Genomic DNA, 19269 nt, shown 5'->3' with positions numbered 1-19269 from the left:
GGCACACACAATTTGCTTTCCTTAAAAAAATAACCATCATGCTTGTAAAACTTACCAAATGCCGCTTTATCACACACCATATACACATAAAAAAAATCAGCGTCATTGGCATACACGTCTTTCACATATTCAAACCCAAGCATTTTAGCACTCATAGAAAGAAGTGCATACCTTTTTGATAAAGCATCAGCAACAATGTTCTCCTTATCTTGCTTGTAACGGATGACATAAGGAAAGGTCTTGATGTATTCCATTTTTCTAGCATGACTCTTATTTAATTTACCTTGACCCTTGAGATGCTTCAATGATTCATGATCAGTGTGGATCACAAACTCCTTAGGCCAAAGGTAGTGCTGCCACGTCTCTAGAGTTTGAACAAGAGCATAAAGTTCTTTGTCATAAGTGGGGTAATTCAGGGCCACCCCAGTTAGCTTCTCATTGAAGAAAGCAATGGGCCGCCTATCCTGCATCAAAGCAACTCCAATTCCTATTCCTAAGGCATCACATTCAATCTCAAAAGTTTTGTTAAAAGTCAGGTAATGCTAACACAGGTGCATAACATAATCTTTCTTTAATAGTAGTAAATGCATTTGCTTGATCAATCCCCCATTGAAATCCAACAACAACAACAACAACAACAACAACAAAACCAAGCCTTAGTCCCACCAAGTGGGGTCAGCTATATGAATCCTTTTCCGCCAATTTATGCGATCATGGACCATTTCTTTTGATAGATTCAAAGATATTAAATCCTTACTCACTATCTCCTCCCATTGAAATCCAACGTTCTTTTTAATTATTTCAGTGAGTGGTGCAGCAATGGTGCTAAAATCCTTAACAAAACACCTATAAAAGCTAGCTAAACCATGAAAGCTTCTTACCTCAGTGATGCCTTTAAGCATTGGCCACTCATTGATGGCCTTGACTTTCTCTTCATCCATCTCAATACCTTTTGTACTAACAACATAACCAAGAAAAACAACTTTTTCCATGCAAAAGTTACATTTCTTAGAATTAGCATGCAACTTTTCACTTCTTAACACATCGAACACACATCTCAAATGCTCAATATGTTCATCTAAGTTCTCGCTGTACACTAGGATATCATCAAAGTACACAACTACAAATTTGCCTATAAACACGTGTAATACATGGTTCATTAATCTCATGAAAGTACTAGGCGCATTTGTAAGTCCAAATGGCATAATCAACCATTCATAAAGTCCATATTTAGTCTTAAAAGAAGTTTTCCATTCATCTCCCTCCTTCATTCTAATTTGATGGTATCCACTTCTAAGATCTATTTTATTAAAAATACCTAAGCCATGCAATTCATCATGCATATCATCTAATCTAGGAATGGGATGACGATACTTTACCGTAGAATTGTTGACCGCTCTGCAATCAACGCACATCCTCCAAGTCCCATCCTTCTTTGGCATTAGTAGCACTGGTACTGCACATTGGCTCATGCTCTCTCTCACAAACCCCTTGCTCATCAAATCTTCAACTTGCCTTTGATGCTCCTTTGTGTCATCCGGATTGCTCGTATAGGCTGGTTAGTTTGAAATAATGGCTTCAGGTATGAAATCAATTTGATGCTTAATGCCTTTAATAGGCGGCAATCCACTCGGCATCTCCTCTGGAAATATATCCTCGAACTCCTACAACAAAGAAACAGCCAAACTAGAAAAAGATTGGTTAGTTTCATCAAGATTAAGATAAGATTCTTTGTAAATAAGAAAAATCATAGGCTGGACTGCTAAGAAGGCCCTCTTAACCTCACTCTCCTTCGTATAAAGACTCATCTTTGTCTTTCCCGTTCTTTCTGCAGGTTCTCTTTCTTTTTTCTCTCGTGGCTCCGTTCTCTTTTCTTTATTCTCAGCCACCTGTCTCTTTTCTTTTTCACTCTCTTTTTTCTAGAGGTTTCGGCCTCACCCTCATTTTTCTTTTCTCTCATTTTTCTTTCTTGTGTTTCGGCCTCACCCTTTCTTTTTTGCTCAATCTCACTTTTCAGCTTCAGTTGGTCCTCATAGACCTGTTTTGGGGTTAAAGTAGCAAACGTGATTGTTTTTCCATCCTTTACAAAGTTGTACCTGTTCCTAAACCCGTCATGAATCACCCTCCTATCATACTGTCACAGCCTCCCTAACAAAATATGGCCAGCATGCATAGGAACTACATCACAAAGCACCTCATCACGATACCTCCCAATGGTAAAAGCTATCAAAACCTGCTTATGCTTAACCTCCTCACATTCATTCAATCATTGTAACTTATAAGGTAAGCTCAACTTCTCAACTAGGTACATTGGTGCAATTTCGCCCGTCTATAATCACACACCTTGTTGTTTACATAGCATCTAGTATGAAATATGTTCTCTCTCTGCTGCCTCATTTCATCTACCTTAATTCGCGTATTAAGAGCACACCCGGCAACAAGATATTCACCTTCTACGGGATATTCCACTCCGTCATCATCACTAGCATCAACCAACTTGGGAATCCCATCACTATTGTCGTCACTCTCAGTCATCACCTCCCCATTGCCACACATAACCATCACCCGCTTGTTTGTACATTGAGAGGAGATGTGCCCTGAACCCAAACATTTAAAACATTTAATGTCTCTATTCCTTGAAGGTTGGACATCTACCTTGGGTTTGTTCTTGCTAGTTCCCTCATCTTTTCCCTTAGGTGGCTTGGCCTTCCCCTTTACTATAGCTGGATCATTTCTATCCCACTTTGGTTTCCAAGGAGTGCTAGAAACTGAAGTATACCTTGCTGCCCCCTTTCTCTTTAACTACCTCTCCACCTTCATAGCCATGTGCACCATGTCTTCAACCTCCACATAATGATGCAACTCAACTACATTGGCTATGTCCCTATTCAAACAACTTAAAAATCTGACCATTGTGCCCTCTTGATCCTCCTCTACATTAGCCTGATTCATAGCCACCTACATCTCCTTATGGTAATCCTCTACACTCCTAGACCCTTGTGTAAGGTTTGGTAATTTTTGGTAGAGGTCTCTATAGTAGTGGCTAGGTACAAATCTCCGCCTCATGAGAGCTTTCAACTCACCCCATGTTTCTAGAGGTCTCTCATGATTCCTCCTCCTATTGGTCACTATTTGATCCCACCAAATATTTGCATAATCATTGAACTCAATTACCGCCAGCTTCACCTTCTTCTCCTTTGAATAATTGTGACAAGCAAAAGTCAACTCCATTTTCTTGTCCCACTCTAAATAGACTTCAAGGTCATTCCTACCTTGGAAAGATGGTATTTTCATTTTGATGCTCCCAAGTTTCCTATCTACCCCATCTCGACCCCTTGGATTTCTCCTAGGTCCTCTTCCATGCCTACCTCCTCTAAGTCTACCCATTCCAACTTCAAATGCTATGTCTTCCTCATCCTCATCATCTTCTTCGTTCTCATGCTCATTTTCAACACTAGACTCACGTCTCCTCCTATCTCGCCCACCTTGCAGATTTCTAATCACTACCTCTTGTTGATCCATCCTATCCCTCACCTCCCCCAACATCAAATTCAACCGTCCATATTGTTGTTTTTATTTTTTTAATAACTATCCAGCAACCTTTAAATACGCTGCCTTCTCTATTTTTTTTTATTACAGATTTGGTCACAAGCAGCAACAATAAGTGCAATTTTCGAAAAAGATTGATCTGATTTCAACAAGAAACGGAAATAGAAGGAATCAAAGCAAAAATTACAGATTTGGAAATTACAGATCGGGAAATTAAAGCAAAGATTCGTGTAATCAATTAAAAATTTCGCAGATCTGAATTCTTGAATCGAGTTCTTGAATCAAGTACACGAATAATCAATTGTGAAAATCACATATTTGAATTCAAACACACGAAATTAACAAGAATGAAGAAGGAATCGCAGATCAGAATAGAAAACCCTAGAACACGCCTAAGACAAAACCCAAACGCAAGAATTAAAAAGGATAAATTAGACCTGATTTGGAGCCTAAGCTTTGATACCAAATTATGTGAACCCGTGGGATTGAAATCCTTTAAACACAAACAAATTGAAAACTTACCCAAGAAAGTCAAGAATCAAGTCAAGATATTCTAGACCCGTTGAAATCTTGTTTCAAGATCCTAGATTCGGTGAGAAAACCACAAAGGGGTTGCCTTTGATAAGTTCTTAGTTCAGTCAAGAACAAGTAGAGAAAACTGAAAATTCTCTATGCAGAAAAACTTCATTCACGTTCAACTTATGGAGAATGTGGTTACAAGTCTGTTTTTAAACCCCTCCATGAAACTGTAGGGTCGGCCTACATCAATTAAAAGACATGGGCTGAACATCTCAAGCCCAAAACACCCTAAACTACATGCCTATAGCTAATAAAAGAAGTCCACTTAATGAATTAAATAGGCCCACATGCCTATACTTAATGAAATAAAATGTCTACACTAAACCACTAGGCTATGCGGCCCCCCTCTGTAGCTTGTATCACATGGATTAAGCTGGTTCTTCTTCTTCCAAGCTCATCTTGAATGTTAGGGTCTTGCTTGATAAATTTGCAAACTCGGCCCAAGTGGATTGCACCAATTTTTGTATTGCTTCCTTGATCTTCTTAGCTCTTGACCTTGTGATTGGCCCATTTGATACTTGCAAGGGATCTTTAAGACTCAGTCCACCATGGTGCCCATCATTTGTAAGCATAGTTCTGTAGTCATAGTTGCCTATTGAAGTTTTGGATTTTGGAGAGTTTGAAATTGCAAGTTATGGATTTTTTTTAGGTTCTGAAAGTGTTGTTTGTGTTAGTGTGTGCTACCTGACTACTCAAGCTCCTCACCACGATAAGTTGGCCATGGAAACTACCTCAAACTGTAGTAATGGAAGCTTTGGAGGATGAGAGAGGTTTCGATTGTGGTCGTGATAGTGGTTGTGTAATATGACAAGAAGTTCATTGTGGCAATTCTCGCATTTGCACACATTTTGTCAAGGAAAATTATACCATTAATCATTGTTGGGATCTCCTTGGGAAACTAGCTTGGGCTAATAAGTCTCTTGCAAAGGGCTATTCTACTATTGACACTTTCAAATGCACCTAGCCACTCCACAGGGGGTTGAGTACATCATCCACTGTGTCCCAAGAGGAGTTTAGTAATCTTTTTTGTACAGTTCAACAACTCCAAATTATGAATTTTTGAGTGTATTTACTCAATTCTACTAGGAAATAAAAACTCAGTTTGGCATTGGTATTGAAAATTTTCAATCTAATAATACACTTGAATTTGTTCAAATTGGGCTTCAATTTTTTGCTTGGTCAAAGGGATTATTCATCAAACATCATATACACATACCCCTTAGTAGAATGGACTAGCTAAATGAAAAACCAAATATTTGCTTGGCATAGCATGGTCTGTACTCCTTCATATGCATGTTCCTAAAACCTTTTGGACTAATGCTCTTCTAGCTTGTTTTCTGCTTAATAAAATGCCATAAAATGTTCTAGGGGACAAATACCCTTCTCCTTTGTGTACCACAAATATCCATTATCTTTGTTGTGCCTCGTGTCTTTGGGTGTACTTGTTTTGTTCATGTTCCACATACTGTTTAGGACAAGTTCTCTCCCCATGCTATTAAATGTGTCTTTGATAGGTACTTGAGAACTCAGAAAGGACATCGAAGTTATGATCCCCACACTTGTAGGAAATATGTTAGTGCTTATGTCATCTTTTTTGAGTGGGCACCCAATTTTTCTAGTGTCGCGTCCTCCTTGCATGAATTTATTTTGATTCCATCAATGATTTATGCTCCCCCCCCCCCCCCCCCCGGGTTGATCCTCCTATTCCCACCCTTAACCCTCTTGAGAAAGTTTTTGCCCCTTTTCCAAATCCATTAGTTATTGATTTAGAGAAACAATGGAGGGTTTATGAACGACGGAAAGCAAGCACAAACATCATTACCACCATGCAAGTGCATCCTCTACCCATCACTATTTCAAATTATAATTTTAGAGGTCCATCCCAATGTGACTTGGGTTTACCCATTGCTCATCAGAAAGGTACTCGAAGATGTGCTCAACAATCCTTAGTTGCATATCCTGTCGCTCATTATGTTTCAGTCCTTCACCTTCCTAGCACTATACGTTGTTTTGCCTTCTCTATTTTCTCAGTTTCTATCGCTTCCTTGCATGTTGAAGCACTTGCTAATCTTGGGTGGGCATGCAATGGATGTAGAAATAGATGCCTTAACCACTCGAGGGACATGGGAGTTGGTGGATCTTCCTCTTGCTAAAGAGTTGATTAGGCGTCGTTGGTATACACCATCAAATATCTTCTTGACAGCTCTATCAAACGGCATGAGGCTTGATTGGTTGCTAAGGTGCCCACCAAACATAGGGTATTGATTATTTCGTGACCCTCTCTCAGATTGCTCAATTAAATTTTGTTCGCGTATTGATCTCATTGGCAATTAATTTTGCTTGGCCTTTATATCGGTTGAATGTGAAGAATGCCTTCTTTTATGGTCTTAAATAGTATCCTTGAGCTTGGTTTGACAAATTTAGTGATGTAATTTTTGCAATTGGTTTTATTTAGTGCTGCTTTGATCATTTGATTTTTGTTCACAAAATGGAGATGGGTGTGGTACTTCTAGTAGTTATGTTGATGATATCGTCATCACTAGAAGCGACCATAGTAAAATATACGTTGGAGTTGCTAAGTGAGATTGGCTTGCTGGGAGCTAAACCATTTGATACTCTTATGGATCCTAGTGTGAAGTTGTCTAGGGATGTTGGACTAGACTTTGAAGACAAACGTTGATATAGGTAGGTAGTTAGCAAGTTGATCTACTTGACTGTCACTAGACCTAACAGATATTTTGCAGTGGGGGTGGTGAGTCAGTTCATGTAAAATCACAAACAACCACATTGGGTTGCTGTTTGTAGGATTTTGAAGTATCTCAAAGGCGCTCTCGGCAAAGGTTTGATGTATAAATGTAATAGAAATTGTGAGATTGTGGGATTCTCTGATGCAGATTTGGCTGGATTTGTTGATGATTGGAGGTCTACTACTGGATATTGTACATTTGTGGGAGGTAATCTTGTTGCTTGGCATAGCAAGAAAAAAATACTGTAGCAAGATCTAGCGCTGAAGTAGAATATCGAGCTATGACTCATACTATGAGTGAGCTTATGTGGCTGATGTCTCGTATGTCAGAGATGTGATTCTTGGTAACAAAGCCAATAGTTGTGTTTTGTGATAATCAAGCTGCCATTTATATTGCTAGCAAACTAGTGTTCCATGAGAGAACAAAGCACATAGAAGTAGATTGTCATTTTGTGAGGGATGCTGTGTTGAATAAGGTCATGAGGACTCCCTTTGTGAAATCTACCGATCAGTTAGGCGGTGTTTTTAAAAAGCCTTTATTTAAGCCTGCGCTGTCTAATGTTTGTCACAAGCTGGGTTTAGGTGATGTTTATACATTTAGGTTGTGTTAATGGGGGTATTTTTGTCCTTGAAACTTTATTATTATTATAAGAGGGCAGACCTAGAGCTGTATGTAAACTCCAGGAAACTACTGCTCAGTTCTTTCCTCTCTTTTTCCCTTCTTCTCTCCTTCTCTCCTTCTCTTCTCTATCTCTATTTTTACAACATGTAATTAATGCAAAAGCTAACAATAACAATGGAATAGAATAATTTGTTGGGAGAAAAGCTAGCTTTTATCTTTTAAAAGCTTCAAATCCATAGCTTTTAAAAGTCCACCCAAAAAGCTAAAAGTAGGATTTTTAAAAGCTGAAAAAGCTGTTTACCAAATGTATTATACCCAGCTTTTACTTTTAAAAAGGAGAAGTTGACCAAAAAAGGGGGGGGGGGGGAGCCAAACTCAACTCTTAAAAGAAAAAGGCATGGAAAAAAAAAACAGCAAAAATGTGAGGATCAGACAGTAAGGTTTTCATCCTGAGTTATAAGTAGAGAGTGATCTGTGAAGAGCAGTGAACAGTAGCAATGGGTGAACAATGATTGCAAATAGTGAATTTTTCAAATCACATGTTACTTAGGTTGAAAGAGTCTTTTATATGTACTTATGATCCTAGCTGGTGTTTGGTCTTAAAGCTAATATAGTAAAGAGTGAGACTGCTACCAGCCTACTATCAACCTTGGTTCAGAAAGTGGCCCTTGACATATTTAGGAGTTTCTTTAGGTGGCAACCCCAGGCTTTCAGTCTTTTGGGATTCTGTTGTAGAAGAAGTGTCAAAAGCATCTGGATGGGTGGAAGGGGGCTTTATTCTCTTTAGGCATGTATTACTCTTATTGAGGCTTGTCTTGTGTGATCCCTCCTTATTATTATCTTTGTTTAGAATTCTCTTCAGGGTAGTGAGTAAAATTGAAAAGATTACTTTTTGTCAGGGTAGGGGAGAATAGAGATCATCAGGTTAGGTGGGAGGTGGTTTGTAGGTCAAAAGGTGAAGACAATTATGATGTTTCCTTTAGAGTTGAACTCCCTTTGGCACAAAAGGTAAGTAAACTTTGCATGGTTGGGATGCAGATATGGGTATGATATTCTTGTGAGTGCTTACTGCTTATAGGTGTGTTGCTTTCATAGGAAGGAAATTTGAGCAGGTGATACTTTTCTATTTAATCTTTTCTCACTTCCTTTTCCTCTTTCCATGGTTCATAAAAAGTGTATTTCGTATTTTTTGATCATTGATGGTTATATGTTCTTTTGGAATATCCATTGTCAGAGAAATTTGAATGATCAGGAAGTGGAGGAATGATTTTCTTTGCTTTCTTTCTTGGAGGGTTGTCATCCTTTTGCCATGGGTATGTATTTCGGGTGTGGGTTTTGAATTCTTTAGGATTTTTCCTTTTAATCATTTGATTTGCTCTAGTAGGGTTTTCTGTATTCATCTTTGAATTTGAACAGCTAGAGTTTCCTTTTTAAGGCATATTTATATGGTTAGTTCTTAAATGGAGTTGACACTAACAATCTGTTGCTGAGTAGGAGGCGTTTTAAGGCAGCATATCTGGATATGTATTCTTTAAGTCTTGATAGTTATTGACCACATTGTAATTTTTCTTGGCGTGTTTGGTATGGATTGTTTGTGTGGAGGTTTGGTGAGGATTGGGTTTGTCAAAGTCAGTGGTAGGTTTTGTTTCTATTTCTTTTAGAGGCTTTGTGGGTAGGTGTAGTTTTTTCTGTGTTGCAGGGATTATGTTTGGAACAAAATACTTGGATCTTCATGAGAAAAGGATGCCTTTATGATTGCTTTGGGATGGTATTAGAGTTTCTCTCCCTTTGGGCTTATCAGCTGGTTATTTTAAAGGAACATGTTTCTTGGCCTCTGGGATTGGCTGTTTTGTTGTAGGGATTTTGTCTCTCTCTCTCTTTTTTTTTTTTCTTCCATTTTTAAGGGAAGATTTCTTATCCTCTGGTTTGTATATTCCTTTCTAACCTGATGAATTTTTTTTAACTTGACGAGAGAGAACAGACTGATCACTCTTTAACCTATAAACACCCTGCTGTTTAATAGTTAACCTATTTACTAGCAAAATATTTCTACTTAACCTCCTAACAATATTGATTCAGTTTTTCTTCACTGATACTTCAGTCCTTTGCAAATTGTCTATATATTATGGCATGAAGTTTGCATATACTTACATAAATTTAACATGTATATTGGCCCCAGTTTTGGACAGTGGGTGGAATTTCAAGTTTGAGCCAGTATCATCTTGTTGATCTTGAGTATGGTTCTTTTCTTCTTTTTACAGTAAATTCTTTTCTGCCTGAAAAAATTTAATTAAGATGTCTTCTGAAAAAGATGTTAATAAGAATGGTTTGCCTTGTATACAAAAACTCTGCAGCTCTTAGGCACCTTTGCTGGGTTTGGACTGCTGTCAACCTAATTTTTAATTTTTAGTTGTATGCATCCTGGATAATTGAAATTGAAATTGAAATTGAAATATTTAGTATCTTGCAGTTGCACTCTTTTATTCATATTGGTTAAGGTGTTGTTTGACAAAGTTGTGATGTGAAGCTGAATAAATAAGGATGTTTTATAAAACTATTATATGCTTAGTATAGAAAGTCGTATGGAGTTATTTTGTGTTTAATCATGTTCTTTTGCAATCCGATGTGAATTTTTTTAAGGGGCTTTTTTACTTTTCTTTCCAATGTCTCATATTTAGTTTCTAATTGATTATTTATTACTTTTAGGGGATTACGAGTGAAGTTAGGACAAGCTCTGGTATGTTTTTGAGCCATGAGGAGAGGAAGTATCCCATGGTACAGGTTGTACAGTGATTTTACCTTATTTCTTTAATCCCCTTAATTTTTTTTTAATAATGTATGCATTTATGTTTGATGGATATCTGTTTTCTTAAACTGCTGAAAAAGAGGCAAAATGCACTTCACTTTTCTTTATGGTGTGGTGCTGTGTCTTCTTTGTCAATTGTAGTTGTAGCCATAATACTGCTAGGCTTATGCTTTTATTAGGTAGTGAAAATTTTATTATAGTTTGGATTTTTTTTATGCTTCATTGTTTATTTCCTTTTTAACCTTTAAATCATTGGTTAATGTGTTGTCTAGTATTATTATTATTATTATTATTATTATTATTATTATTATCTTGGTGGGAGGTTGTTAGACAGGATGCTACCTTAAAGAAATCCTTGCCAAAGCATCTTCAAAGATACCTTACGAGATCCTTTAGAAAGAATGGGGTTCATCCTTGTTTTGCGCTTTTATTTTAATATAATGTCTAATTTTGCTAAGGATTTGCAGCTTGGTTACCCTTCCCTGTAGATATGTCTCAATTGAACTTCCATTCCTTAATGCCTCATGATATTCTTCCAATCCAGGAATAGGTTTTTACTTTTTAGTGACCCAAGGAGTTTGTTCTTGATTTATTAAACACATTAATTACTATGAATGCATCATCTTCTGCAGTCCTGTATGAACTGTCTTAAAATTTGTATTTTACTGCAAGCAGTTAAACATGCCAATTGTCAAATTGTTCTTGATTTATTAAACACATTAATTACTATCAATGCATCATCTTCTGCAGTTCTGTATGAACTGTCTTAAAATTTATATTTTACTGCAAGCAGTTAAACATGCCAATTGTCAAATCAACTTTGTTAAGGCTTGATATACATTGTCGGCCCACAACCTTAAGGCTTATGCTTTTAGGTGGAACTGATATTAGTGCATATACTCCCCTAACTAGATTTAGCAGAAAACTTTAAAGGACAATTTTGGGAAAATATGGATAGTATTTTACAAAGGACTTGGGTTTGAGAAAACATTTATAGGAGGAATGCACACATTTGAAAGGACAACAAAGGTTATAAGAGATGATACATGGAGGACATGGACGTGCGGATAAAAATGAGCTCGATGATGTGATCTTAGATTTCACCATATCATATGTTCTTGTTATATGAATACTCTTAATAAGAGATAAAAACACTTAACAATCTTCAAGAGTGGACAAAATAAAAGCCAAATTGATTTTTCTTAACTAGGAAGGGAGATCATTTATCATGTAAAGAGGGGGTTCTTGCGATGATATTCTCTCTTGTGCAATTGCTCATTGATTTTCGCTTGATACCATGATGTCATTAATTATTGATGGTGGGGGTTTGTTTAGTTTGGATCAAAGGGATGTCCTTTGGTCTAAGATTGGATAGAGCAAGGAATGTTGGAGCTCTTTTTGTTCTTAACAAGAACTGTAACAATTAGTGGGTACGACTTTATTTAGTTGCATCAACATGGTTTTTATTAGGTATTCTCGTCTCTAGCTACTAGGTCGAGCAAGGGATTTTGAAGCTTCCAGGTGGTTTATGTTGATTATCGAATGGGTATTCATGTGAGTAGAGTAGGGAAGTTCTTGGAATTAGGGCATGGATGGAGGGGTAAAGGGTATTCCACTTCTGTTCCTGAAGGACCAAAAAGTGATGGGTGATCTCGATTTGGGGATGAATTTGTTGCTTTGGTGAGCTTTGTTATGCCAGGCTCTATTGGAATCATTAGTAAGAAGACCTATGAGAATCAATCCTTGAGCCTGGTAGTATCATGAAGCATAGGTGCTTAGTGGACGTCGATTGATTTCTAAGAGTGTGTGGGAGGTGGTTTGTGTTCATTGTGGGGGTAAAATGCAAGTGGAATTCTTTTAGTCCATCATGCCTGAGTGATCTACGGTGCTAAGGGAAAAGGCTCTGGATGGGTAGTTGAGATCAGAGACTGCTAAGGTTCCATGCATGGTTAACGGGATGACAAAGATCAAGTGGGTTGGGCCTGGGTCTTTGTTGATCAATATAGATTTGGGCTAGTTGTTTGAAAACAATAAAAGCCTACTGAAATCTTTGTTGGGCTTATTGGTCAAGGAAGCTCAAGAGCAATCTTATGACTTTATATTGGGCTTGGTTAGTGAGGAAGAAAGTAAGTAGGACAAAGATGGGCTAAATGAATGGGCAGGCCGAAAAGCATTTATAGATCCTCAATCATAATGAAGCCCTTTCGCTTAAGACGTGTGTGGTTATGGGAGATCATGTCTTTCAAAGCAAAAGCAAGATGAATTTTGCTCATCTTCGAGCAAGATTCATGATGTTTTGATCAGTTCAGAGTTGTGCTCCTTTTCAAACAATATCCATGGTGGTCATGAGGAGAGATGCTCTGATAACAATAAAGAGCAAGAGATGAAGTAGAAAGGCAAGTTTCTAAAAACTTTTGTGATTTTCTAGAGGATGATGCTTCTCCTCTTTAGGAGAAGAATGATAATAGTAGGGTTCTAAGGATGAATCTAGGGGTTTTGTTTCTAAGCATCTTAATTCTTGTACCTAGGACTTTATTTTTAGCTTAGTTGGAAATCCAGTTGATAAGGGAACCAGTTCGAATAATTTGAGGAGTTGAAAGGTTTACATTCTTCGTAATGAAGTGCAAATGTGTTTTGAATGCAAGAAACTTGTTCAAGATAAGGGAGGATTGCCTAGTGAGAAAGCACATAAAATTATCAAGTGAGATTCCAAAGATGTTGTTGTAAGTATAGTGTAGGAGGCAATCGGGAGGGCTAAATCAAGTAAGGACAATAAGAGAAGGGGGTATGTTTTAGATGAGGATAGCGTAGGGAGTAGTTATTTGAATGTGAAAGGCGTTTACTTTTGGATCATATTTGGGATCAGCATGGATTTTTCTTCAATTCTTCTACTGATTACCTTGGGGATTTATCTTATGTGCTTCCCTTTCCTTTAGAAGGCTTAGATCGAACTAATATTTTTGAAAATGATGTTCTTAAAGAACAACAGAAGGTAAAGAATGGAATTCTGCCTGCTCCAGTTCAACAAATTTCTAGGAAGGACCTTGAAACTCCCTACTTGATGACTAGGGCCTCATGTTGTTTGATCAAGGAGGAAATGAAGTTAGACTTGACAAGGGCAAATCTAAGGTGAAGAATTGTTAGAGGGAATTAGCTAATTTGAAGTATTTGGTGAACTAAGATGGGAAGGGATTAAAGAGGGGTTTTCTTGGCCGATTTTGGCAGTTTATGTTTTTGTTTTGTTTTTATTTATTCTTTTTGTATTGTTTATTTTATTTTATTTATTTTTGCATTTGTTTGTTTCCTTTACTTTTTGAGGATTTAGTATCTTTGCTATGATTGTTCATTCTCTTTCTTAATATACATTCTTTTATTATTTAAAAAATCATAGTTAAATTTTGACTACACAACATAGAGTTTTGGGGTTAGATATATGCACTAACAAATGGAATAGAAAGAATAACATAAATTAATGCGAGAGGACTAGTTAAGTGGAATTTGATAGGAGAAATATATAGTACAAATTAGAGATAAAATTATCAGAGGGTGATTGGACAATAGGGGATAAGATAGACGCAAACAATCTATGGAGTAGGGTGGCTAGCTCTATTAAAAAATATCAAAGAGATTTTAGGTGAATCTAGATGAAGATTCTTGGCCCATAAAGAATGTTGGAGGTGGGATCAAGATGTCCAAAAGGCTATGAAGACAAAAGAATTTGATATAAAACATGGCAAAAATGTAAAAACATAGAAAACTTTGAAAAGTATGAGGAGACAAGAAAAGATGCAAAAAAAAGGCCATTAGTGAAGCAAAATAGAGAGCTTATGATAATTTATATGCTTGACTAGATACAAAAATGGGAAAGAGACATATTTAAACTTGCTAGAGCTAGAGAAATAAAGTGCAAGGACTTAGGTAATGCAAATGTAAAAAGAATGAGGATGATAATGTCTTGGTTAAAAAAGAAGACATAAAGAGAGGTGGTGAGGCTACTTTAATAAGTTGTTTAATGAAAACTAGATAGAGGCTTAAACTTAAAAGTGACAAATGTGGAAAAGGCTAAAATCTAAGATTTATTTGCAAAGTTAGAGTTAATGAAGTTAAGATGGCGTAAAAAACATGAGAAGTGGGAAATCTATAGGACCGGATAACATCCTAATTGAAGTTTGGAAATGCCTATGGGTAATGGAAGTATATGGTTAACTAGTTTATTCAACACAATAATAAAAACTAAGAAAATGCTAGACGAATGGAGGAAAATCACATGAATTACCTATATAAAAAAACAAAGGCGTTATTTAATATTGTGATAACTATCAAGGAATTAAATTTATAAGACATACGATGAATTGTTAGAAAGGTATTGAAGACTATGGTCCTATGAGGGTCCTATAGAAGCTATTTATCATCAAGAAGATTAATGGAAAAATTTAGAGAAAAGAAGAGGCATTTGCATATGATTTTTATTGACCTAGTGAAATCCATTGAGAAATACTGTGATAGGGTATTTAGGAAGTTCTATGGTGGGTTTTATGAAAAAGGGTGTATGTAGTAGGCATACTAATGTCATTAAGGATATGTATGATGGAGTAATAACTAATGTTAAGACTACACAGGTGGAGAGACTAGGGAATTTCAACTCGTAATAGGTGTACATCATGGATCTGCTTTGAACTCTTATCTTTTTGATCTAGTGATAGATGAACTTATTAGGAGTTTCTAAAATGAGGTTCCATAGTGTTTGTTATTTGTAGATGATATTGTCTTCATTGATGAAACTAGGGGTGGAGTAGAATCTAAGTTGGAATTATGGAAAAAAGTTTTAGAATCTAGAAGCTTTAGGATAAGTAGAAATGAGGCAAAAATGTATGAAATGAAATTTCAGTTATACTAGGAGGAATATTGGAGAAAAGGTTAAACTTCATGGTGAAGAATCAATAGCACTAGTAGATTTCAATACCTTGGATCTATTATGCAATCTGAAAGAGAAATTGAAGAAAATGTAATGCATAGAGTTAAAAGCTGGTGAGGTAAAATGGAGAAGTGCTTTGAGCGTGTTGTGTGATCATATAATACCCTTAAAATTAAAAGGGAATTTTTATAGGACATTTATCAGCCATGCTATAAAGATTTGAATGTTGGATAACTAAGAAACGACATATCCGAAAAGTATAAGTTATCAAAATGCGATGCTAAGGTAGATGAGTAGTATAACATCAAAGGATAAGTTAAGGAAAGAACATATTCGCAATAAGCTATACATAGGATGGGTTGATAAGAGAAGGGAGGGGTGACTTAGATGGTTTGTGCATCTACAAAGCAAGGCAAATATTGCATAGGAGGAGTGAGTTAGTTACTGTTATTGCTAGTAGAAGGGGGTATGGATAGTCCTAAAATAATATGGAATGAGATAGTGAGGAAGTATTTAATAGCTTTTAACTTGTCCGAGGAAAATGCCCTTGATTGTATGAATTGACGGAAAATGATTTCTGTAGTTTACCCCACCTAGTGGGACTAAAGGTTTGTTGTTGTAATATATTGCAAGCTCCAAAATCATTTCAATAATTCCTTCAAGAAATAATATTCTTAAAAGGAATAAATAAATAGCCTCCCATAGGCTGTGGAAATTCATTTGTAGTTCACAGGCTTCTTTTCCCTTGATGCCTTTCATTTGGATCTCTACTCAACCATCTTTTCCCTCATATTAATCCTTCTTTTATTTTCTAGTTCCTTCTAGTTGTTGATTTCTTTTCCTTTTTGGACCTTAGGGAGTGTATCTTTACATATATATCTTATTTACACAGGTTTCTTCCATTTGTATCTTTTGTGTGAATTTTATTATTCATCAAGAGAAACATAGCAGATTGGCATCTCCTCTATCTATACTAGTTGGCACCCTGAATGTTTTCTTTTTTGGCATCTCCTCTATCCATACTAGTTGGCACCCTGAATGTTTTGTTTTTGAAGGAGTCTTCTCTTTCTGCTCTCTCTCCCTCTGCAGTGCTACTTTAACTAGAGTGATTGATGTGGTTAATTTGTTTGGAATGAGGAACTCAATATTATTTATTTGCAAAGCGTAGTGTCATACTTTTCCTAAACCTTGATTGCCATTTCATTTTTAAATACCTTTATTCCCCCACGTAAAAAAATAAAAAAAATAAAAAATAAAAAACATGCGCCTACTCATGTGGTACCAGAATGTTAATTATAACAATATTTTATATAAAGAAGATTTGATCCCCAACTATTGTAGGGAAGTTAGACTGAAAAGTTAATAATAGCACTTCTCTAAGCAGAACTTCATCATTAGCTTTATATGTGTACTTCATATTTGCAATGGTTATTTGATTTTGTTGACACTAGGTGAATTGTACATATTTGTAAACTTTGGGTTTTGGAATCAACCGTATCTTTGTGAAAACCCTTAGCGGCAGTGGCAACTGCTGGGAAATTTCCAATATTTTGGAAAAGATAGAGTTCATGTTGACATAATGAGCGATCAAAGACAACAACCTCCTAGATATTGTTCCAGTGATATATAAGGTTCTAGGAATGATTTGCTGTCCCATTCCTTGAATAAATTTGATGGTGAAAGTGAGCTTTGAATCTAGCCGTTGCAAAAAAAAAAAAAAGATTTTTTTTTTGATAAAAAAGAACATAAAAACAGAAATGAAAAACTAACAATAATTAAGCAGGAATTCCCCTCCACAAACCCTTTCTGCTTAATTTGCAAAACAATATTTAAAACATACTTTTATATATATATATTTAATTTCTTTGGGATAGATTTTTCTCTTTGCAAGGTTACATGTTTATCTTCACATTACTTGGCAAGAGGCTCTACTCGTTTGTATGGTTGATTCAGTTATACATTTTTTTAATCTGTTTGCCCATATATATGACTTTTAAGCCTCAACCATAAGAGAGGAAGAAAATATGGATGTGTTTGTTGAAGCTGGACTTCTTATCTTTACATTATAAAAATGCATCACTTTCTATCAATTTGGGTGGAAGAGTTTGTTTTCAATGATATTAGATGTCATGGCAATTTAGAATTCTCTTATGCATGGTTATGTGTTGAGCACATAACTATTAGGCCTGCTCTTAGGTCCTTTTTTTGGGATGAGTTATGCGGTATTTGGGTGTTGTTATCCTTGGTGGGTTTTGCTGGGAGGGATTTAATGTGGTGAGATTCCCTGGTGAGAAAAATAGGGGATGTATTATTACTGGAATTTTGCAAAATTTTGATGGGTTTATTAAGGATTGTGGGTTGCAGGATCTCTCTTGAGGTAATGCTTTATTTTATTTTCTTTTCTTTTCTTTTCGTTCTCTTTTTTTTTTGGTTTTGGGGGGGCGTGGGGATGAGGATCAGCTACTAGTTGGTTAGATAGGTTCTTGTTTTGTAAAGAGTGGGAAGAGGGAGTTTTCCCATCTCTCTTAGGAGTGTTGGATCATTTCCCTTTTTTATATTCTAGAAAAATTAAAGGGGTTCCTCCATCCAAGTTTGAAATATCTGACTTGGCACAAGTCCTTTCAGTCCCTAGTTAGGAGTATTTGGAGTGAGGAAGCTGAGAAGGGTTCGGAATGTTTTTTGGTTTATGAAAAATCTCAAGTTTCTCAAAAAAGGGTAAAAGAAATGGAATATTGAAATTTTTGGGATATTATGGTCAAGAAAATGAGCATGTTGATGAGCTTGATATTTTCGATAGGAAAGAAGAAGAAGGGAATCTTAAGAAGAGCAATAAGTCTACGAGGGTGTCGTCAAAAAATGAGTTTGAGGAGGTGATTTTTAGGGAAACAAGGAATTGGGAATTAAAACTAAATTTAAATGGGTTTGGGAGTTGGGAGGTTCATTGTAATTCAATGTTTTTCCATAGATTGGTTAATGGAAAGAGGAGAAAGTATATGATTGAGGAATTGAAGAAGGAAGAAAGGCCCCTGTGCCGCCGCGGGGGGTTTTGGGGGGGGGGGGGGTTGATGGTGTTTACTTACTGATTGGAGATTACTACTGATTCTAGTTTGATAGCTAATGAGTTTTTATATATATATATATATATATATTTTGGGGTAATTTATTTGCATAGGAGGATGGGTGTAGCCTATGTTTGAGGGTTAGAATGGAGTTTGTTGTAGAGACAAGATAGTTTGGTTGGAAATGTCTTTTGAGAGTGGTTGTGTTTGGATGGATAGGGTTAAGGCACTAGGCGCAATGCCCAGATGGGTTTAATATGGCTTCCTTTCAAAATTGTTGGGATATGGTTGCGGAGGATTTAATGAAGATTTTTGAGGATTTTTTTTTTCATGTTTTATTTTAATGGGATTTTGTGTAAGAGTATTAACTCGACTTTTATCTCACTTGGGTGCTTAAGAAGAATAGGTATATGAAAGTTACTTCTTCTCGACCTTATTAGTCTAGTTATAAGTTTTTATAAAATTAATTACTAAGGTTGTAGCTAATAGGCTGAGTTTGGTGATACAATATTTGAGGCTCAAAGTGCTTTTGTGGAGGGAGGGGCATGGGAGGCAGATTGTGGATGCTATTTTTGGTAGCTAATGAGGTAGTTAGGGATGTTTGGAGCTGAAAGACAGTGGTTTTGTGTTTAAAGTGGACTAGGAAAAGGCTTATGTTTGAGTGAGTTGGAATTTTTTAGATTAAGTAGGTTTAAGAGATGAGGGGATTAAGGATACCCACCAGAAAGATTAACCCAATCCATAATGATGTACTGGAAAATACAACATTGTGAGGGATGGCAGGGTTGGATGAGGGGATGTTGTTGAACGCCTCTTCTTTTGTCTTTATTAATGGAGAACTAAAGTCGTGGTTTAGGTATTTGATGGCGGTTAGACAAGGGGATCAACTTTCTCCTTTTTCGTTTGTTCTTGTGGTGGATATCTTCAGTAGATTGGTTCATCAGGCTGTAGATAGTGCGCTTGTGAGAGGGATTAGGGTTGGCAGGGAGGGGG

General features: G+C 36.5%; 1 protein-coding gene across 1 annotated transcript in view; it reads left to right on the top strand.

Annotated features, from left to right (window-relative positions):
- The window catches only part of LOC131151971 (prolyl 4-hydroxylase 1), a 71981-nt gene that overhangs the window by 41598 nt on the left and 11114 nt on the right, over positions 1–19269 (top strand). The window contains exon 7 of the mRNA XM_058103506.1: positions 10203–10277. Coding sequence (XP_057959489.1) covers positions 10203–10277 — 75 coding nt within the window. The remainder of the gene's footprint in view (positions 1–10202; positions 10278–19269) is intronic.

Source organism: Malania oleifera, chromosome 3 (genome assembly GCF_029873635.1).
Source record: "Malania oleifera isolate guangnan ecotype guangnan chromosome 3, ASM2987363v1, whole genome shotgun sequence".
NCBI classification, from domain to species: domain Eukaryota; kingdom Viridiplantae; phylum Streptophyta; class Magnoliopsida; order Santalales; family Ximeniaceae; genus Malania; species Malania oleifera.
The sequence above is the reverse complement of the archived record's forward strand: the minus strand, read 5'-3'. Positions and strand labels throughout refer to the sequence as shown.